This window comes from Notechis scutatus, chromosome 14 (assembly GCF_049901735.1).
Source record: "Notechis scutatus isolate UNSWTSFEM ecotype Mainland chromosome 14, rNotScu1.2, whole genome shotgun sequence".
Taxonomy (NCBI): Eukaryota; Metazoa; Chordata; class Lepidosauria; order Squamata; family Elapidae; genus Notechis; species Notechis scutatus.
In genome coordinates this window covers 11,246,770-11,267,777 of record NC_142022.1, presented here as the reverse complement: position 1 = coordinate 11,267,777, position 21,008 = coordinate 11,246,770, and the positions used below count along the sequence as shown (strand labels likewise).

Here is a 21,008-nt window from a genome sequence, read left to right as displayed (position 1 = left end):
GGGGCGGCCGCGGCTGCCGCTCTCGCCGGAGGAACCGGGCGGAGGGAAGGAAGGGAGCGGTCTCAGCACGGAGGTGGGCGGTGGAAGGACCCCCGCCTCGGGTACTGCTCCCCCCACCAAGCAAGGCGCACCCCCGAAGAGAAGAGCCATCCCCGGCCCACACCAACGCCCGGAACTCTCCCCTCCCCCGGTGCGCGTTCAGGATGGGGACCAAAAAGCTCTCAAGAGACGCGGGACTTCGTATGGATTTTATTGACAAATAAAGCGGGCAGGAGCCTCGGCCAACCCTGGACATTCTTTGGCTTAGCAACCGAGCCAAGGATCCGGTCGGCTTTTCCTCATGAGGAAATTGATTTTTTTGCCCATTTCAGAGTTATAGATTCTCCGGCACGCTTCGTAAGCCTCCCGCCGCCTCTTCTGGCACGGCTTCTCATAATACCGCTTCCGCTTAACGTGATCGATCACTCCATCCATAGTGAGGACTCTAAAATAAAGATCAGAAAGAAGGGACCGTCTCTGTAAAAAGGCGAGATCCCCGCCAGAAGATCCGATGGACGCGCAAGTTTAATTCGGGCTGAATTTTCCCTCCCTCCAACGTTCTGTATGATTTGCGCGGCTTTCCGAAGAGTTCCCGAGATCCCGTCGGGGACAACACGCGGCTGTTTAAAACTTGGGGTCGGGTGTGTGTGTATGTGTGTGAGGCCCGAGGGAAATCTCAACCATGCCGGTCTCCTCCATTAGACGGGGAGAACTGCCGTCATTCAGAAGAAACCCGTGTCAGCGCTTCGAAGATGGCTGGGCAGCAGCCCCGCGCCTTCGCCTTGACACGGGCGCTGAGCAGCCGCTGGCCCTCCTGAAGGGAGCCGAGCCGAGCCTCCACCCAGCGGCAGCTCCAATCCCGGGACATCCGCGCCCGCCCTGCCGACGCCTCGTGTCCGGCTCCCGGCCTTGAGGAGCGCGGAGGCGCTTCCAGATGTCGCAAACGGGCGCGCCCTGCGGTGCCTGGTCCCCGCGGGGCCCGAGCGCTTCCTCCGCTCGGCGCCCAAAGCCTCGGGAGGGCAGAGGCGGCGGCGCTCCTACCTGGTGAGGACGCGGTAGGCCAACTCCACGTCTCCGCCCGGGACCATCACGGTCCGGGCTAGGAACTTGGCGTGGTGCGCCATCTCCGCCCTGCGGACCTCCGGAGGGGTCGAGAAGCGCCTCTCGCCGAAGGCCGGGGATTTGGGCGGAAGCGCCCCCCGCGCGGGCGGAAGCGGAAGTGCCTGCCGGAGGACGGCGCCGCTCCTGGTCGCCGTGGCAACGTGGTCAGCCCCGTGAGCCGCTCCGCGGAAAGGTTCCGCGCTCCCCCCGCCGATCTCGCGTGCCTTCGGTCGCGGCCGTGGATCTCCGGCTAGTTTCCCCGGTGGCGAAGGGCGCCCCGCGTGCAGGCTCTGGGCGTCGCCGTTTGGCTCTGCCGGCCGAACATCCCCGGCGAGAGGGAAGCTGCCCGTCTTCGGCGGAGCTGCCGCTGATTTGTCCGGTGTGCACGTTGTTCGGGGAAAGCCTGGGCGGTGCGGGAGTGAGGCGAGAAACCGGCCTCCCTCTTGCCTAGGAAGAAGGCAAGGGGCAAACCCCCCCATGCTTTTTAAATGACCTTACGACTTTTTCATTAACATCTTAAAATTTTATGCCTTCTTTCGTCAGACCCCATTTAAAGAGACATACATGTAACATCCAGCACTGATCATGCTCCCTAATAATGAAACGTCTGCAGCTTTTCTCTTGTAATTTCCCATGGGTAGAAGGCCTGATCTCCCCACTCTCCTTTTAGTAGCTCTGATCTGCCCCAGAATAAACCTACTAGCATCCCACTGATGATGTCAAAGAACAGGAATTTCCCCAGGATAAAGGGAGACCCCAGAGGTGAAATCCACGTTATCTGAGGGCAGTCTCTTTCTGGATTTCGCTCAGGATCAAAACCCAAATCAGAAGCAACCTGCAGAAGCAACCTGCACAAGGAGGACACACCCCCTTCCTCACACCAAGGACCAGTCCCCCCTATAAAACCATGCCTTCCCACCCCATTTTCTCTCTACTCTACCCCTAAATACAAATATTTTTGCTTTTAGGAAATGAATCTTCTTTCTCACAGTATGTCTGCAGTTCATTTTTTGTTTGCTCTTGCGTCACTCCTGGCGCATAGAACCCAAAATTATTCTTCCAACACTTTGATATCTTAACTAAAAAAGGGAATGTAAGATAGGTCTCAGGATTCCCTCTTTGAATGAGAGGGAATCTCATCATCAATTTTAATCATAAATTGTAATTAAATTATCTTCCTGCCTTGGTGACTTATGGAAGAGTGGGCATACTGGGGCCAGAGCCTACACCATATTTGGCCAATAGTGTATAGTTTAGTATCAGATCACAAAGATAAATGTCTAAAAGGATGGGGGAAAAAACCATAAACCTCATAAGCCTTTGTAGCAGTGTCTTTATTGGAACTAAAGTTTTCCACCCTGAGGGCAGGTACAGTTCTTTCTCTTGAACATAGTTGAAATATTTAAGTTTTTTAAAAGTTTGTGAAGAATGGAAAAGATGGTCTGCAAGTCCACGTCTTCTGAGTCATCAAGAGCTGTGGCATTTCACAGGCTTTCCTACAGATGATTCACTCTTCTCCCGCTTCTCCCCAGACAAGTGGGGCAGCGACAAAGCGAGACCACCAAGAGTTCCTCTGGGGGTGGAGCTGCTTGCTGTCAGGACACCAGGCAAGCTTTGACAACGAGGTGGCTCCCCTGAGCCAGAGAACAGCACGCTAGGAGGGCAGCCGTGTGCAAAAGTCTTGGAAGCAGCCTGTGCAAACGTAACCTTTTGGAGAAAGAAAACCACTCCACAATTGCTCATGTTTGGCCCCAGCAAGATCTGTCCAAGCGCAGAGTTCATCTGACTGAAGTCTACTTGTCCCAAGAGAGGGTTCAAGGGCAACGTGTGAGTCCAGGAGAGATTCAGAGCAGGTCCATTGCCTAAGGGCACCGGTTCTCCCTGCCAAGTGCCAACATCGTGGTCTTCTAAGGAAGAGAGGTCCGAGAAAGGCCTCAGCATGTCATCTTGGACGGGCGTGCTTCTGCCTCCCATGATCTGGTCTTCTACACAGTAGGACTAACAGAGATGGTGGGAAATCAAGCCGAGTGCAAGGATCCCCCAAACCCCCTTCAACAGGATAGCAATAGCAGTAACTTAGGCTTATATACTGCTTCACAGGGCTTTACGTCCCGCTCTATGTGGTTTACAGAGTCAGCATATTGCTCCTAACAATCTGGGTCCTCGTTTTACCGGCCTCAGAAGGATGGAAGTATGAGTCAACCTTGAGCCCCTCAGGATCGAGCTGCCAAGCTGCTGGCAGTCAGAATTAGCCTGCAATACTGTATTCTAACCACTGTGCCACCAGGATTCAAGTCCTGTTCCGTCACAACACAAAAGACCAGCTAAACATCCCCCCTGGAGGTAAGACAGGCCCCAATCCTGATCAGATTTTATCAGTTGGCAACATTCATGAAATTAACTTCTGGATTTTTTATTTTTTATGTCAAGAATAGTCAGTGGGGATTGAGTCCCTTATGATCACAACCATTCATGCAAAAATGGAACGGAGAGGCCAGGAACTTTATTGTCCAGGATCAGGAGGTGTTAATAGGGGAAGCATTATTAACTTAGACCAAATGGAGTAGTGAGAGAATCCAAGGAAAACCAGGCAGATGTAATCAACTGGAGAAAGAAACAAGCACTCAAACCACTCCTACAAGTACCAGAGAGGAAAGGAAAAACAAATAACAGCCCTCTCTGTACAGAAAGGAGAGTTCATCCCAGAGAAAGCCATCCATACCCTACAATTCCACAGGTTACGTGTTCACATATGTGCCATAATGTCAATGGGTTATGTACAGAATCCAGCCAAGTCAGGCAAAACAAAGTGATCTTGGCCCTCACCTTTGCTGCCCCACACGCCTCCCTGGCTGACACACCATAGCTGGCCTGGGAGTCCTTCAAGGGGATGTGAGGGAACCAGATCTTGAGCATCTTTTCTACCTGCAACAGGGTGCCCAGGTATCGCTCCCTGCAAGCCGAGGGAAGATGAAGTCAGATACATACATACTTAATGGAGCTGTCCAGATTCTTCTACGTCTACATACAAGCAAAGCTACAGCACTGTTTTAAAAAACTTTTTCCTTGTAAAATGTAGTCCAGAGGGGCCCCATCAAAAGTGTTTTATGACAAGGCAAGTCTCAGAACTGCAATAGCACAGCAGGAGTTCAGTGGTGACAAGAAAATGGTTAAGACATCCGGCTCCATTAGGGGGTTAGAGCAGCGCACTGGCCAGCAAAGGAGACCCTTACCCCATCTGAGGCTTCTGAAGGACACCAATGATGCGCTGGATCCGATCCATGGCCACACTCTGCTGGAAACTGCTTAGACCTGCAAGGCACCAAAACAGGAAGCTCAGTAAATGTGGTTGCTAGGACTAAATGGATTAGAGCGACTGATCTCACCCTGGAAGCCTTTTGGCAGAACCACAAAGCACAGTAGCAAACCATTGATGCTTCCCCCACCCCACCTGCTGCCTAGAGGGTGAAAGGATGACGTGCAGGCAATAATCTCATCCTCTGTGACTTGTCCACATTGATTGTTAAATCCAACACTCACCCGTCTGTGGACTGTAATGGGGGGAGGGGGGGGGGGGGGGGGGGCAAAAAAAGCAAAGAAGGCCAAAAATGTCAATAGAAACAATCAATTTCCGGAGCTCTGGTTGTAAAGGAGAAGTGACTAATCTCCAAGACAACCTGCTTGGCTGTGTAAGAACTCAATGCTTCAGAGGCTTCTGAATTACAGTGGGATGGGTTCCCCACCCCCACGCTGTGTGGCAGGGTCTCTATGAAGGGCCAACTGTAATGGGAATATCGGAATCAAAGCGGCTCTCCTCCCAGGCACCCAGACAACACTTGCAGCTTGCTAAGCCCCCAGTTGCCAGGATGTCCAACCCATTTTGCTCGCATTCAGGCACCCAGGCAGGCGCACCTGCTGCTCCTAACCTTGGTCAAAACAGCCCATTTTCAAGCGATTCAGAAGCTCCGACAGGGGGCGGACAAAGCCTTGGAGTTCCCAGCACTGTAAACATGGAGCACAAAACAGTGTGAAGTGTAAAAAGCCGCACAACAAGATTTAAAAACAGTTCTCTGGGGAAGAAAGAAGAATCTGGGAATGAATGGAAGACTACAATTGATGTTTATTCCTGAATCTTGCAAACTTCCTTGTAAAACAATACAGACAGAGCCACTATCTTGGTCAACAGGAGCACTCTGGCCATGAGGTTACCACCTATCTGCAGCTTGAACCAGAATGGCTACTCTACTAGCAGAGCCCCCACTCTAAACTGCCCTTTCCAAGCCACCTCCAAAGTCTTAGGATGGACTGACTGAACAAGGCTGCCTTATGGAAAGCAAACCAGACAGCTGTGTGGCCTCCACCTATTCTGCCAAGTGAAAATGATCCTTTCCAGTGTGGTGACGATTGCTCACCAAATCCCCAGTGGATTCTTCCCTTTCGCTTATAAAAGGAAGAAGCGGTGGGATAACTGCTCAGATCCAGAAGTTTCTTGGCGGGTCTACTTTCACGGAGAGAGCTCTCCCAATCCCTAGTTAGGTTGTCAGTAAGCTCACCTTTTGTGCAAAGGCTTGGTCCCCTTCCGTCGAACAGGGAGAAGGCAGGGTCTCTTCCGTTGCCGTTTCTTTCCTCCGCTGCCTCTTTATCCCAGGGGATGACACAGATGCCGTGGGGCACGGAAGGGCCTGCCTGCCTCCTGTGGTGCTGCTCGGAAGCTTGCAGCCACCACCGCCCTTGGCCCTCTTTCGGTTCACCCTCTGCCCAGGCAGGCTTCCCTTTGGACTGATCCGGTGGCTACGGAATGTCTCCCTGGGACCCTCTGGATCACAGGGACAGCCAGAGCCAGGAGGCTGCAATCCAAGAGGCCGCTTGGGTCCCTGACCAGACAGACCCGGCAAGAGGAGGAATCCTGAGCCATTGAGGCAACGGTGTCTCAGCAGCCTCACCTCCTTCCCATCATCGAGAAGGAAGATTCTGAAATTCCCCTTTGGTGATAGGAGCTGCTCTTCCTCGCCCTCCTCCTCTTCACTGGTGGCACTTTCCACGGAATAGAAGGACCCCCAGGAAGAGACGCTTCTCCTGTCCATGTCATCCATGGATTATCTTGATTGCTAAAAGAGAGGGAGGGGATGTCCATCAGCCTAGCTTCCTTCCTCAGGCACTTAGACTAGAAAGCGTTTACAGGTTGCTATTACCACAAGACTTTTCACCCCCCTTTCCTGGAACTGAGAGGCCCCCTCCTGTTCCTTTAAGCAGCAGCAGCAGCATCACCACTCAAGGCTACATGGGACAGAAGCCAACACCTTCTCTCTGCTGAGCCAGTCAATCACAGCAGCAGCCACCTATCTCCTCGTTCCCAAGCACAAGGAACAGAGCCTCTGGAAGGGGAGGTTTCTGCTAATTGGGTCAGCACCACAATCCATCCTAACAGATCCCAAGCCTGGCCACTTCCAGGCTCTACAAGGTGCTACATGCTGCCAGCCAGTGCTTTGAACTCTGCCAGGGGAAACACTATCCTTTCTCAGGAAAAGGAACTGCATCTCCATTCCCTTCGCTACTGCCGCCACCACCCTGAGAGCGCCAACCGCTCAGAGTCACTCCGAAGCCAATCTTCGCAGGGCAGGTCGGTGGGCATGCTGCCCGTCGGCCCGGTGCTTCTGGATGAACCGCCCCAAACGTTGGAAGCAGGGAAAGGCCAGAACCCCTCAGCCCGAGCGGCTTTCCGCGAAACCCACGGGAGGTGCAAAGCCAGCAAAACCTCGAAGCCAGGGCGAGGCCAGCGAAGCCCCAACGACGACGCACCTGAGAGGACTCGGAAGTCGCCTCTGCGGACTTCGGGAACATCTCTCGCCAGTAACCCCATCTCCGTCCCCGGCCTCCCCCGCCCCCCGCCTCATCACAGCAGCGAGCTCCAGAGCCGCCTTAGCGAAGGTCTCACGCTTCGTTCAGAAGTCACGAGCTCGCCTGCCCAGGGCTCCAAAACGCAAAGGAGCCGAAGCCGGGATTGACTTCCTGGTGACCCCGGCCTCGCCCGACGGTCCCACGCCAACCCACTCCCGGTCCCGCTCCTGGCCCATAAGAAAGAAACAGCGCCGACCGTTCCCAAAGGTCCCAAGCCGCCCGGCGAGGCAGCCACCCAACCAGACTCAGCAAACGCGGAAACTGCCACTGGCAGCCGGTCCTCCTCGCCCAACGCCCTTAGGCGCACTCTGCACATGCCCCGGAGAGGGTCGCCGGCCTCGGTCTCCCATCCCGAACCCCGTTGGAAAATCTCGAGGGACGGAAAGGACGCCGCGCTCGCGCCGCCAATACCCACCGGCTGCTCCGGGCGTCTCCGACGAACTGCAGACCGCCGGGAAGCCGAGCCCAGCTCAGGGCTCTGACCACGCGGCCACGTGCGGCGCCGCACGTGCCCGCAGGCCCCGCCCCTCCTGGCCCGCCCCGAACGCGCCACAGCCCCGGCGCGCCATTGGCTCGTCCCCATCCAACGGGGGGCGGGCCGCGCACCATTGGCTGGCGAGCCCCAGCCAGGCGCAGGCGGCGACACACGGGTTGCGCGGGGCAGAGGCGAGTGGCCCGCCCCGTGTCTCTGCGGGCGCGTCTCCGCGCACGTGGCAGCGGCATGCAAAGCGGCCTCCGCCGGGCTTTCGTTTCTCGGGACGGCGGGGATCGGATCCGCGGCCCCTGGCCTGGCCCACCTCGCTGGATGGTCTGCGGGGGAGAAGGCGGTTCAGAACCGGGGCACTACCGGAGTGCATTGCTGGAGAGGGACGAAAGAGGCAGCGAAGGCGGCGCGATCGAACGGGCGGCGGGGCTGCTCGCAAAGCGAACTTCATCCGGCCGGAGAACAGCTGTCCTGCCCAGCGGCCCCATCACTGCGGGAAGTCCTCCGGCGACACTCCGGATCGCGCGCGCTCGACACGAAGGAGCGGGAACCGGTCTCGCCCGTTACGCAACCCCGGCTCGGCTCTTGTGTTACTTAGCCTTCGGGGACGCGCAATCCCGAATCTGCCAGAACGTCCCATGATCATCACAAGCGTTAATCGGGATTATGCGAATTAGCAGAGGTGAAAGCGCAACGGCGTGAATTTAACGCGCCTCTATCCGGAGAGGACAGCGAGAATCCGAGTTTTCCCCAAAGCGCCAGGGACTCTCCAACCGCCTGTAAGAAAGACATCGCAATTTGCTTGACCCACCCATATAAGAACACGTTCCTCTCCTTCCAGTTAAGCCCAATGCTGGCGAAACGTTCAAGTCTAGCCTGTGTTTGTATTTCACGTTCACACATCAACCTTAACCAACGCGCAAAAGACCCGGTGGCGGTTTGGGTTCCCCAGTATAGGCAAGTGTCCCGTCATTAGGCGTGTGGTTTGAAAGAGACACACAGGCACCAACCCGCTCCTTTTGCTTGACAAATCAATGTGCAAGCCCCCTTTCTCCTTCTGCCCCTCCGCAAAAGGGATTGGCCCTGAAGCAAGGGGAGTCCTGCTGCTTTGCCTTTCCTGGCCTGACTGGGGAAGGGCTCCCTTGCCCTGCCTTCCTGTTCTCTTCCCCCCCCCCCTCGACTGCACAACCTGGCGCAATCAGGCAAACGCTGGATGGGGAACTGGGTCACCATGACCTGCTCTCTTTCAGGGTGGCAAAAACCCAGCACAGAAGAGGGAGCTGGTGGGGTCCAGCCCAAACTCGGGCGGGGGTGGGGGGGAGAGGAGTTTTCTGGGTTTGCCTGCCTGCTTCACCCCAGGCAAGGGGCTCCAATTCTGTAGAACTAGAATTCCATGGCATGGGACCCGTTGGCTGCTTGTCTTTTTGCCAATCTTTTATCAGCAAGATAATAAAAGGTCAATGGCAGTCAGGATCTTTGGCCCCATTGCTGTGGCTCCACCAATTGGTTACCTTTCTAAGCAGCAACAGCCCTTGTGGTTCTCCCCAGTTCCACTTGGGGGGGTGGGGGTGGTTGTGTTTAACCTTTTCTCTGCCAGTAACTTCCTCTTTGAAATTCAGCTCCTTTTCTTTCATTCTTCACTATTTATTATGGATTTAGCACTTGCTACATCAGAAAAATAAATCCACAGAACCTCAAGTCAGCTATCAACTACCACTGTGCCAACAAGCAAATTCATGTGTGATATAACCCATCCCAACACCTTCCAGGCAGTCAAGGATGAGGAAGGGGGAGACATAAAGGTGTAGTCCAGCAGTCATGAAGCACCAGACTGGAAGTGACTTCTACCCAAAATATTTTGTGCCCAAGTTCTTGGCAACACTCTGTACCCAGCAACAAGCCTCAACTCTGTTGTAATGAAGGGGAGACTCCTTATAGCAGCAGGAAAGGCCACAAAAGACCCCCCACCCAGGCCTTCCCAGGACCAGACACGGGCCTCCGGGATGCCACAACAAAACTGTGATGCTCAATATGTCCACACCATTATTATTTTTTTGATGCAAGACAAAATTAAAAAGCTGAAATGTTGCATGTCCATACGTGGAAGCTCAACAGCATGTGGCCACTATTTTGCCCGTGTTCCTGCCTCTGAGCCAGGCCAAAGCTGTGCCTCCTCCGGATCATCCCGCTGAGCCCCTCTCCCCGTGCCTGCCTGAAAGCTCAGATGAAAAGAACCGGCCTGTTGCGCAGGGACTTGGCTGGCACAAGCCTGAAGGGGAGCCAAGCTCTTCCAGCTCCCTCCCCCCTGTCCAAACACGTTTGGGACTCTACAGACCGGTGGACGGGTGATTTAAGGAGCCGAGTGGCCTCAGCCGCAGGCCGGCTGCCTGGCTTGCCCAGAGCCACCTTAAATGGCATTGGCCGCCTTCTGGTCGATGTCCAATGGGGACCTCCTGACTCCCCTGGAAAGAGGCAAGCAGTGGGGTGCAGATGTGGGAGTGGAAGATCTCGCCTTTGCCTGTTGGCTCAGGATCCATCCATTTCTTTGGAGTTTTTCTCCCATTTCACCTGTTTTTTCTTTTTCTGATATTCCAAGATGTTGCTAGTTCTCGCCCTCTGGCAAGCTCTTTCCCAAGCCCTGGCTGCAAGTGGGGGTAAGTGGCCTTTTTCTTTTTCCTCCCAACTCTTGGTTTCCTCACTGGGGCCCTCTGCCTTTCTCCAGGGGGACCCACTGCAATTAGGCAGCTTGGGGAGGGGGACTTTCTCTGGCAGAGACTCAGATGGACACAACAATGCAGCTGGTAACTCCTGGTAACCGCTCTGGGCTGCTGAGGCATTTTAATTTTTTTTAAAAAAGACGCTTATTTGTTTCTCTGAAAGCAAGTGAGCCCGTTCTCCGACTAATCATTTGGATGGAGGGCTGGCAAAGTTTGCAAACAACTCTGCTCTTTCTGCTCTTCCTGGGGACGAAGGTTCGCAGAGGGTCTGCCCTCTGTCTTCTGTTCGGTTAGGACTTCCAGAAGCTGTAATGCCTACAGGCATTTGCAGCAGCTTCTAGAATTATCTATCCGCCTTTCACTTGTATGAAAGCATGAAGCTGAAAATACTCTGATAAAATGGGAGGGTAACAATCTTGGAAAAGTATTTACAAAGACACTGCCTGGGAGCAAGCACAGAAACAGTATTTTTGAAAGAAAGTTTCTGAACTGAACAGCCCAAGAAGAGGAAAGAGTGAGGAAAGCAGAGTAATAAGAAAAGAATAAAAATTTTAAAGAATACAACCATTTGTAACAAGAGAAGATTTCAGGAGAGGAATTAGCATGAGTCTGACCAGGAAGCTTTGAAGGCTAACCTAGAGGTGCTTTTTTCAAAAGGCAACTGGGCTTTCTAGAACTGAAGAAGCTTCTTGGATGAGAAGCAAAACATGTTCATGGGAAAAAAACCCAAAGAAAGTCCGGTTGCCTTTTGGAGAAAGCACAGATGACAACCTAGACGACTGAGAATCTCCACAGACATCTGAAGGTTTTTGGGTGCAGAGTGCTCTTCATCAGATCCATCAATCATCCTCAACTCTCTTTTGCTCTACGGCATGATCTGCTTTCCGTGGCTCATGGACTCAGCCACTGCAGTCTGGGCTGACAACTCCCAAACCGTATCCGAGGCCAAAAACACAAGCCCAGCCAGGTGGAGCTCAAGGGGAGTGGACGGCAAGGAAATGGCAGCCTGACCCCTGCCTCTGCCACATGGAAGGAGCAAAGAGCACAGGATGAGGCCTCCTTGGCAGAGGAGCAGAAAGCCATGGTTTCAAGCCAGGTCTAAACGGGGGTGCCAAGATCAAGACAGGGAGGCCGTGTGCTGGGCTGGACTCCCCAGGTCCTCCGAGACACAAGGGCAGCACCCGAGGGATCTCAGCTCTGGGACTCCTCTCAGTTCTGGGGAGGAGGCCAAACACACATCTTCACGCCACCAGCCAGAATAAATTTAGCAGCAGCTCAAGAGCCTTTAGGAGGTGACATGTCTGCTCAGGGCCAGCTGCCCTTTTTCATGGTGGAAGAATTCAGCCTCTCTTCTCTGGTGTATCAACTCAGGTTTCACTCAAAAGAGAGAAAGAGGTTATCGCCTAGATTAAAAAAAGCAGCCCCTTATTTCAAAGGTCTGATCAAAGACTAGACTTGCAGTCCCAGTTGGCAGTGCTCTTTTAGATCCCTGGAGAGTAGCTGATCTTTTTCCAAAGCTCCTTTCTGAAATAAAGGACAGAATTCCAGCACAGGGGAGAATGCAGATCAGAATATGGCGCCATGGCCGGGGACAGCTGGAGATGGTGCCCGTTCTCTTTAAGAGCGGGGCTCCCACGGACACAGCCATGCCGCCCCCCAGTCAAGCTAGAGGGAGCAACTGCTCTCATACCCCTCGCGGTCATTGTGGAAACAGGTGTGGGATTCTTCCCTCGTGAAGGATTCAGCCCTGTCTTTGCTATGGGCTCCTTCTGCCAGGAGGGAAGTGCCCCCGCATCTGGAGCTCTAAGCCAAGAGCCTCTCCCTCTGCCCTCTGCTGCAGGTTCCCACTGGACATACGAAGGTAAGGAGAAACAGCTACAAGCGATATCTTCCTCTGCTCATCCGAATTGCCAAGGCAGCTACAAAGTCGGGAGGGGCTGCCCAAACGTGCCTCTTTGCTGAGAAAGGCTCCCACAGTCCTTCAGGTGCTCCAGAAAGGCCCTTCAGAGGTCTCCAGTTGGAAAAAAAAGGAACAGGCACTTCCAGAATTGGGGGGGGATTTTGTAAGAGGAGGGGGGGGCGTTTTCTGTGTCCCGGATCCATAAGCCTTTTCTCTCTTGCCAGGCTCCGACGGGCAGGCACACTGGCCAGAGGGATATCCAGACTGCGGTTGGCAGGCTCAATCGCCCCTCGATATCCAGACACATTTGGTCCAGTATGATCCCTCTCTGCCCCCCATTGAGCCAGAGGGATACCGAGACCCTGGGAGCGGCTCCTTGACCCTGACCAATAACGGGCACACAGGTGAGAACATTCACAGGATCTGTTTATCGTGTTTATCGCCTGGTTAAGAAGACAATGCTTTTCCTGCCCTCCTCACCTTGAGGACTAGTAACTCCAGAAAGAACGCCATGCCATAGATCTGCTTTGTGACGGTGTTCCTCCTCCCCACTGGCTGCAAGCTGAGGCCCCTTGCTCTCTGCCTCCACAGTGCAGCTCTCCCTCCCCAAGAACCTGCGCCTGCATGGCCTGCCTAGCATCTACTCAGCAGTACAGCTGCACTTCCACTGGGGCAGCAGCAACAGTCGGGCCGGGGGCTCTGAGCACCGCGTGGATGGACAGGCCTTCCCAGCAGAGGTAAGCCAGTGGCACTTACGTGCAGGCAGCCCCGGCCGGGCCGCTTGCTGGGGCACAAACAGTGGCTGAATTGGCCCAACGGAGGTTGAGAAAAGAGCCGCAAGGAAAGCCCACTTCTACTGGAGTTCTCTGGGGACTGCAACACCCAGAGTGCTCATCACGGCTGGCTGGGAATTCTGGGGACTGCAGACTCTCCCATCTGGAAAGCCCAGTTTAAGCAGCCCTCCCCTTATCCAGGTCTTTGTTTCTGAAGGGCCACTTCTCTGTGCCCATTCTGCATGGACTGGTCTGGACTTTTCCAATATCTGTGGCCCCCAAATGACTTGGGACTCTGGCACCATGGCTCCCTCACCCCCAGTTGCATCACCCGTGAAACTCCGCTGTCAGTTGCGTCCCCTTCTTCATCGCTGGTGTGTTGTAATTTCTCTTTTCTCCGTAACAAATGGAACAGCTCTCTCCTCAGAAGGACTTTGCCCTAACTTTGCCCTCTGGCCATGGGGTGAAGGAGGAATGGAGCTGTTTTGCATAGTCGGAAAAGCTGACTTGGCTGCCCGCAAGAAGAAATCCCAATTCCACCCCATTTCGATAAAGTCATGAAGCTCTTCCTCCCTGCCTTTAACTCTTTGTCCTCACCCTCAGCTTCATGTGGTCCACTTCAACTCAGAGAAGTATGCCAACCTGAGCGTAGCCAAACACCAACCGGATGGGCTGGCGGTGCTGGGCATTTTCCTGGAGGTGAGCGTCTGCTGGGTGAAGATGGGGCCATGGCCACTGTCCAGAACAGTCGAGCATTTCCTTCCTTCCTCCACCCTCCACACTACCCTTCTTGGCCGCTTAGGATCCCTCCCTGCTCCCTTACGCCAGACATTCCTTAGACAGCCACGTGCCAACCCTACAGACAGATCCAACGTTTATTGACGTCCTTCCAGAGCTTCTGGTAGGGGAGGCCCAGGGAAGCTCTCCTTTCAGACTAGGTCACTTAAGCTCTTAGCTCCTCTGCCGACAAAGGGGGACGACGCAGCCACCACTGGCATTCAAGGCGGTCTAGGGCTGACTTCTTCAACAGAAGGCATACAGCAAAACGCTTCCAAAACCATGACCAGAGGTCAGTGCTCTAAAGGAGGCATGAATGAGTCCCACATGGGCTTACGTAGCCAAGGACATCAGTTTCCCATCTAAAGAAGTCTGCATTCCTATCCAATTTGCCTGAAACTCTCAGGCCTTGAAAATTCCTGTGGGACGGTGCCACAGAACCTTCTTTCCTGAATGAAAACTGCCTCCTTGGTAAACATTTACCTACACCTAGTGCCAAGCAGAGTCGTCTTCTCCTATCCCTTGATCCCCATTTCTTTTCTCTCTCTTCTGTTTTAAAACTTCTCTGCCCCACATGAAGCAAATTATTCAGCAACGGGCAGGGCACTGTGCCTTTGGTGGTCTGGCAAAGAAAGAGAGCCAGCACTGATCAGCAGAGAGAAGTCACTTCTTCTTTGCATCTGGCAGGTTGACAGTGTGGAGAATCCTGCCTACAACCACATCTTGGGCCATTTGGACAGCATCCTTTATGCAGGTAGAAGTCCTTTGGGGGAGGGAGGGCTGCAGGGGCTGGGGCACAAGGGGGAGAGAGGAACTGCTGGCAGAAACCCTGAAATCCAAGCTGGGCTCCCGAGGAGGATCGAGACATGTCACTTTGCAGTCTGCTTCTTAAAATACACGCCCATTTTACAATAACAGTGAAAACAAAGCATTCAGGACCATTAATTTCTTGAAAAAAGCCCTGGAAAATAGATTTTATATTTCCAGTGATTCTCAGCGGTGAGATTCTTCAGAAGCAAACACTTTAAAGCCCGCCAGCCAAGGAGCTGCTCTGCAGAAAGGCCACTGCGCCCCCTGCCCGTTTCTTGGAGCTGGGAGACCAGCTAGGTAGTCCTCCAGCCTTATGCAGCCTCAGGGGCACAACAGAAAAGCTCCCAAAAGCCAGCCCTGGACTCCCCCCGCACCTCTTCTGCCATCATCCCGGTTTTCTCTTTCCGGTTTCCCACCTTTTAAACTCATCAGAGCAAGAAGTCACCGTTGCTCCCTTCAGTGTGCGAGAGCTTCTCCCGGCGCATCTGGGCCACTACTACCGCTACAGTGGTTCACTGACAACCCCGCCTTGCTATCAGAGTGTGCTGTGGACAGTTTTCCGCCAGCCCGCCCGCATCTCTGCCACTCAGGTAGAGCCTGAAAGATGAAGTCCATCATTAAGTTTAGGCAAAGGGTCTGCATGTTGTGATGGGGGGCGGCAGCCCAGGACAGCTGTTGGAGAATGGTTCTCATTATCCAATAGAAGCGGGTTACATCCAGTGGTTGCCCCCCCACACACACACAAATTCCTCTAGAGGAAACTAGTAACTTGCTTGACTCACATCTTTTCTAGCTGGAGAAGCTGCAGAAATCTCTTTATTCTACAAAAGACGGGAAGACACCCTCTGAATTGCTGGTCAGCAACTTCCGGGTGCCCCAGTCCTTGAATCAACGCGTGGTCTTCGCCTCCTTCCCTGTGGGTGAGCACAGAGGCTGCTTTCCTGGTTTAGGTACCTGGACTTTCCTGGAGATGGGGGACGCTGCCCTCTGGTGGACAGGTTTGGCGCAGCACCAAATCCAGGCTGGTGCAGTAAAGCAGAGAGAGAAAAAAAGGGGTGGGGGTGAAAGGAGGAAGCAAACCTGCCCCCAGAACTCTCTCTCTTCCCTTCCCTTCTAGGGCCATCTGAATACTCTGCAGGTGTGACTCCCCTCCTGTGATGCTTGCTCAAGGGAGCCAGGAGGGACTTGCACAACCAGCTAGCCAAGCTGCAGTGGTGGTAGAGGACGGGAGCCTGGCCAATCCAGCCCTGCCCTGCCCTAGGGCCAGAGGAGGACCTGGTTAAAGAGATAGCCATCATGGGTGGGGAGGGATTTCTGTCAGTCCAATAATCATGCAAAGAAAATGGGAAATGGCAAGCTGGACCCCCTTTCTGGTGGTTCTAGAACGACACCTGCTATGGTTGTGTTTTCCAGCCATGAACTTCCTGGCCTCATACCTCAGTTTGTTCACCGTTCTAGTCCTCAGAGAGGAAGTGCACTCCATTTTTAAACTTGGGGTGTATCCCATCTCCCCCACCCCACCCCCTCTTTAACTGTTCTGACCTCTTCCCTCTTTTCTCTTTCCAGGTGAGGTCATTGCCATAATTGTTGCAGTGCTCTTGGGCTGCCTGGGTGTCTTCCTTGCTGGCTGGATTTTGGCAAAGAGAACCCGGTGAGGAGCAGGTGAATGTGGGACGCCAGCCCGGTTCCTGCCTAATTGCATTGCAGTGCCAGAATATGAGAGGTTCCCCCATGTGTTGTTCTGGAAGAAAGGGCAAGCGATTGAAGTGACCCCCCCCCACTCCTCACCACACGGAGTACCGAGAATGTGAAAACCTAGAGAGAATTTCTCTGCAAAGAGAACATAATAGATATTTATTAAACTTCCTCCTGCCCCTGTTGTGAGCTTTGTGTTTTTCTACTCTAGTGAACAAGAATGGCAGGAGCAAAGGGCCACTGCAGAAGCCTCCCTACCAGGAGTCAAAAATTGAACATGAGATTACTCCATGCTGAATATAAGAGAAACTTGCTCCTGTAGTAAAGGATCTGGGGATTATTCCTGAACGGATTCTGCATACTTACTTACTTAACTTACTTATTTATTTAGTCAAGCGATTATAAGATAACAGATATAAGTATAAACATACACGAAATGGATATATATAAGAAAAATAAAAAGTAACAATAGGACAGGGACGGTAGGCACGTTGGTGCGCTAAAGACCTCTTAGGAAAGGGGTGAGGTCAATAGTAGACAGTCTAAGGTTAAAGTTGTTGGGGTTTGGGGAAGAAACCACGGAGTCAGGTAGAGTATTCCAGACATTGACCACTCTGTTGCTGAAGTCGTATTTCCTGCACTCGTTTGGTGCGTTTAACCTTCAGTTTGTATCTATTGTGTGCTCTTGTATTGTTATGGTTGAAGCTGAAGTAGTCATTGACAGGTAGGACATTGCAATGTATAATTTTATGTACTATACTTAGATCAGACCGAAGGCGTCATAGTTCTAGGTTGTCTAGGTCTAGAATTTCAAGTCTGGTGGCATAAGGCACTTAACAGATCAAATATCTTTTTAGAGCTATCTTTCAGGCATGTTGGGCTGTTAACCCGTCCCCCTTCCCCAGAAAGAATGGGTGGGTGGGACCTCTTGTCCTGGAGACGGCCAATCTAGAAAGAGTAGAAGCCCAGTGCTGCCTTCTTAAGAGAACCAGATCCAACACACATTTTAGCTCAAATCCTGGGAAGCCTTCCAGATCCACTCACCAGCCCAGATATCACCAGAGGGTTGACAGTCGTCAGGGCCAGCTTCCAGTAGTGCCTCTTCTCACAGGTGTTGAAGAAAATGGTCCCCCAGAACACGTGTAAGAAAACCAGGGCCATGGTCAGAAAAGCTGGATTGAGAAGCTGAGAAAGGGGAATTCAGCCACGTGACACACCTGAGTTTGTGGAAAGCCTCTGACAGCTCAGTGTACGGAATTGGGCCAAGCACAACAAAATGAGACTTCATCAGACAGGCACAGGCATATAAAAATGCCTAACAAAAGGATTAGGAAAATGTTCAAAAACTGTAAAAAATCATTTATTGTAAATGTCTATGGAGATTCTCAATCATCCCCACCATGGTTGTCTCAAAAGTGCTTTCTTTTTTCAAAAGGCAACTGGACTTTCTTGACTTTTCTTTCTTTCTTTGAAAACCTTTTGCTTCTCATCCAAGAAACTAGATCTCACCCTCAGAACTGAAGAAGAGTTTTGGATGAGGAATAAAACATTTTCAAAGAAAAAAAAAACCCAAGAATGTCCAATTGCTGTTTGAAAAAGAAAAAAAAAGTACTTTGGGGACAATAGCTTTACTGTCTTCAGCATTTTCTTAAGGAAAGCCTTAGGACTGTTTTTTCACGCCTGTCACAACAAAATGCTGTTTCTGTTTTGGTGGGGTTTGCAGCCCAGTCTATGCACATCACACACCAGGTGAAGCAGGCCTGAAGAAGCAGTTATGCCAAAAGTGTTATAGATTCCTCCCTGCATCAAACCCTGTCTTGTGTGGGGGAGCTGCCTTTCTATAGCCTAGCCAGCTGTATCTCATACTTTTTCTGATTCTAAAAAGTTTGAAAATGCTGAAACACCACAGGGACCAGGGGAAAAGCCACATATATGCAAGTCCTCTCACTTTCTTTAAAAAAAAAGTTTGCTCCAGCAACCTGTCCTCCCACAAAAGATCCTACCTGAAGTAATGAAGTAATAGGGCGAATCCCCATGGATGCCAACTGTGCCGGGACCAATGGAATTGGCAAGGATGTTAATGATGGAGAAGAGGCCACTGATAATCCCAAAGGAGAGGCCAGACACTACTGGTGGGTGGGAAATCAGAGTGGAAAACATTTGAAATGGTTTGCCCAATTAGCAGCAACCCTGACAGCTGCTTAGAAAAGGCATGGCATGAGCACTCCGAAAAGGCAGTTCCCAAAATGAGACAGCAGCTTTTTGAGGCATAACTATTCTGAAAAGGAAGTGAATCTAGAAGTGTTTGGGGTGCCAAATGTGCAGCAGCCACTTAAGCCAAGCTTAAGGTCATCAAAAAGCAAAAAAGGAGGGGAGGGGGGCAGAAGAAGACCCCTGACTCTCCTCTGCGGCAACCCCCAGAGGCGGAGGAGGGTTCACTCACCAGAGGCCATTTGTTTGGTCCAACCGGGGAATGGCCCATCTTTGCTCATGGTCACAAGCCCTTCATCTGCTCTCCTAAAACAGGAGGCAGAGGAAGCGGGGAACTCGCTTAAGCTCCACAAACACCAGTAACAAGCGGCCGCCTCCACTGACTACCCTTTCTTTCCCCTCTTCTTGTTCTTCTTGGATTCTTTGGTCCCATTTAGGTTCAAGGAACAAAATTTCATCTTGAATTAACACCATCACTAACTCTCACACAATCCCAAGGAACAGAGAGTACTGGGTTCACCAATCCCAGCTTAAGCTAGAGTCCCACCTGCAAATGAAATAAAAGAAAGGACGCACAAATAAACATCCCTAGAGAAAGAGTGACTTTCCACAGAAGACACCTTGCTCTGAAAGCTGAAGTCAGTACCAAAGAAAGCACTGGAGTAGGGTTATTGTTATGACTCCCCTTCAAAATTCAAGCGAGCAACACAGAAAGCAGCCGTTTCAAAAGTAAATCAAACAAAAAGGAGTCTCACAAGATAACGGCTGCCATAAATCACAGTCCACAGCAACAAGCTTTGCTCTGTTCGGCAAGCCAGTCCTGGCAAAAATTCTCAAGCCCCAGAGCGTCGGCTATAACTTCTCCACGCAATCAGTCACTTTGTTCCTGGCAAATTGTACCAGCTCAGCTGTGTCCTTTTATAGCCATTGAGGTAACGAGCTAATTTCCTTAATTACTGGCTCGCCCTCCTCCTTCGTTCCAGCTGGATTTGCCTCCTCATACGTCGTCTGTTCCTGACGTTTAACCATAAGTCTTCCAAGTTCTCATCTCCACTGGAAGACTCCCTCAAAACTTCCCTGTCAGCCATTCCCGGCTGATGATCAGATAAGGAACCAGAGGAGGTCAAAGGTCCTGACAATTCCAATACGTCAGGTCTGTCATCCTTTGTCACATCCATCTCCTCATCCTGGTTACTATTCCCTTCACTGAGCAATGCCGGCTCATATAGTTCTGCCATGTCCTCCTCACTTGAACTCCGATCTTCCACAGAAGCAGAATCCAAGCCCGGAACCACAACACTATCCCTCACCGCAGGGCCCTTCCCCCGGGTCTGACGATCCGGATGCGGTTTCGAAGGGAAACATTCATGAAAGTCCCGAATCATGTCTGGAGCATGAACCGCAGATGCATCCGTCCATGAGCAAATCTCCGAGTCATCCACTGTGTGAGAAAGTCCATGGAGATCGCTCCCCATGGTCTGCTCGGAGTCGGCAATGGTTGGAGGAGTCCAGGGGGCGCACCCGACGCCACTTTCGCTTGCCTACACTGAACGCAAGAAGCGACGTAAGAGAACACATCGTGACAAACCCGAGGCCACCAAAAAGTCCGGGTGACCAAATGCAAGGTTTCATAAAATCCAAAATGGCCAGCAGCGGGGTTATCATGACATTGTGTCATGATGAGAGCTCTCAACGACCTGGTAGGTACATATAATAAACCCCGATGTCGGAGCAGGCCCTCTTCAAAGGACCATGGAGAATCAGGTCCAACGTCCCCCTGTCTCTGCTGCGTCCACGCATCCAATCGTTGCGCCTCCCGTAGGTGATCCCGAAAATCTACTGGATCTTGCAGTACAGCCAAGGATTCTGGTGGTAACACCGTTCGTAGAGGAAGAGGATCCTCGGGACAGATATACTCAGGCTTCCGAGACAACGCGTCTGCCCTCCGGTTCTGTCCACTTGGAACATAAGTAACGGAGAAATTGAACCTGGCAAAAAACAACAACCACCGAATCTGGCGTTGATTCAATTTCTTAGCTGTGGTTAAATGTTCCAAGTTTCGATGATCCGTCCGAACCTCTACCTTGTGCCGAGCCCCCTCTAAATGATGTCTCCAGGTCTCAAAGGCAGCCTTAATGGCCAACAACTCCTTTTCCCAGATGGTGTAGTTGCGCTCTGAAGCTGTGAGTTTCCTAGAATAGTATGCGCATGGGAAAAGGGGCGCGCCATCTTTCGAAGCTTGTAACAGTACCGCTCCGATAGCGACATTAGAGGCATCAGTCTCGACCACAAATGGACGATTCGGATCAGGATGCCTCAATATCGGCTCAGCTACAAACGCTTTCTTTAAAATGTCAAAAGCCTGTTGTTGCGGGGGCCCCCACACAAACGGGACCTTCTTACGGAGGAGCTGAGTTATGGGGTCCATTACTTTAGCAAAGTCCGGGATAAAAGTCCGATAGTAGTTGGCGAATCCCAACAGACGTTGTAAGTCCTTGACTCGATGAGGGGCTTCCCAACTACATAATGCTTCAACCTTTTTAGGGTCCATAGCAATGCCCTCGGGAGAAATGATGTGCCCTAAAAACTTTATCGACGACTGA

General features: G+C 52.2%; 4 protein-coding genes across 9 annotated transcripts in view; 1 reads left to right on the top strand and 3 right to left on the bottom strand.

The window, feature by feature from the left end:
- Positions 1-234: 234 nt before the first annotated feature.
- MRPS21 (mitochondrial ribosomal protein S21) lies at positions 235-1,256 on the bottom strand. Its single transcript, XM_087943626.1, has 2 exons — positions 1,081-1,256; positions 235-484 (listed from the first exon to the last, which is right to left on the bottom strand). The coding sequence occupies exons 1-2, from the start codon at positions 1,161-1,163 to the stop codon at positions 304-306; spliced, it is 264 nt and encodes an 87-aa protein (XP_087799752.1). The 5' UTR covers positions 1,164-1,256; the 3' UTR covers positions 235-303.
- Positions 1,257-2,455: 1,199 nt separating this feature from the next.
- CIART (circadian associated repressor of transcription) overlaps positions 2,456-21,008 on the bottom strand; it is a 28,740-nt gene continuing 10,187 nt past the window's right edge. The window contains exons 1-6 of one of the 5 annotated variants that reach the window (XM_087943624.1): positions 9,623-9,750; positions 5,694-6,248; positions 5,067-5,142; positions 4,374-4,452; positions 3,967-4,093; positions 2,456-3,138 (exon numbers count right to left, since the gene is read on the bottom strand). In XM_087943624.1, coding sequence (XP_087799750.1) covers positions 2,608-3,138; positions 3,967-4,093; positions 4,374-4,452; positions 5,067-5,142; positions 5,694-6,233 — 1,353 coding nt within the window. In that variant the 5' untranslated portion in view covers positions 6,234-6,248; positions 9,623-9,750 and the 3' untranslated portion in view covers positions 2,456-2,607. Of the gene's footprint in view, positions 3,139-3,966; positions 4,094-4,373; positions 4,453-5,066; positions 5,143-5,693; positions 6,249-6,939; positions 7,014-7,453; positions 7,555-7,835; positions 8,044-9,622; positions 9,751-21,008 lie in introns of those variants that run through there. The other 4 variants (XM_087943622.1, XM_026686006.2, XM_087943620.1 and 1 more) reach the window with 4 other exon arrangements.
- Positions 9,751-16,378, top strand: CA14 (carbonic anhydrase 14). 2 transcript variants are annotated; one of them, XM_026686007.2, is made up of 10 exons: positions 9,751-10,176; positions 12,080-12,100; positions 12,364-12,543; positions 12,731-12,876; positions 13,516-13,611; positions 14,377-14,443; positions 14,932-15,089; positions 15,293-15,419; positions 15,617-15,637; positions 16,066-16,378. In XM_026686007.2, exons 1-10 carry the CDS (start codon positions 10,119-10,121, stop codon positions 16,152-16,154), a joined length of 963 nt encoding a protein of 320 aa, XP_026541792.1. In that variant the 5' UTR covers positions 9,751-10,118; the 3' UTR covers positions 16,155-16,378. The 2 variants fall into 2 exon arrangements, with proteins under 2 accessions (XP_026541792.1, XP_087799751.1); XM_087943625.1 differs by lacking the exon at positions 12,080-12,100 and having other exon boundaries at positions 9,856-10,176.
- The window catches only part of APH1A (aph-1A gamma-secretase subunit), a gene marked incomplete at its 5' end in the record, with an annotated part of 7,336 nt that continues 3,207 nt past the window's right edge, over positions 16,880-21,008 (bottom strand). The window contains 3 exon segments of the mRNA XM_026686009.2: positions 16,880-17,366; positions 18,198-18,320; positions 18,638-18,711. Of these exon segments, the coding sequence (XP_026541794.2) occupies positions 17,206-17,366; positions 18,198-18,320; positions 18,638-18,711 (358 nt within the window).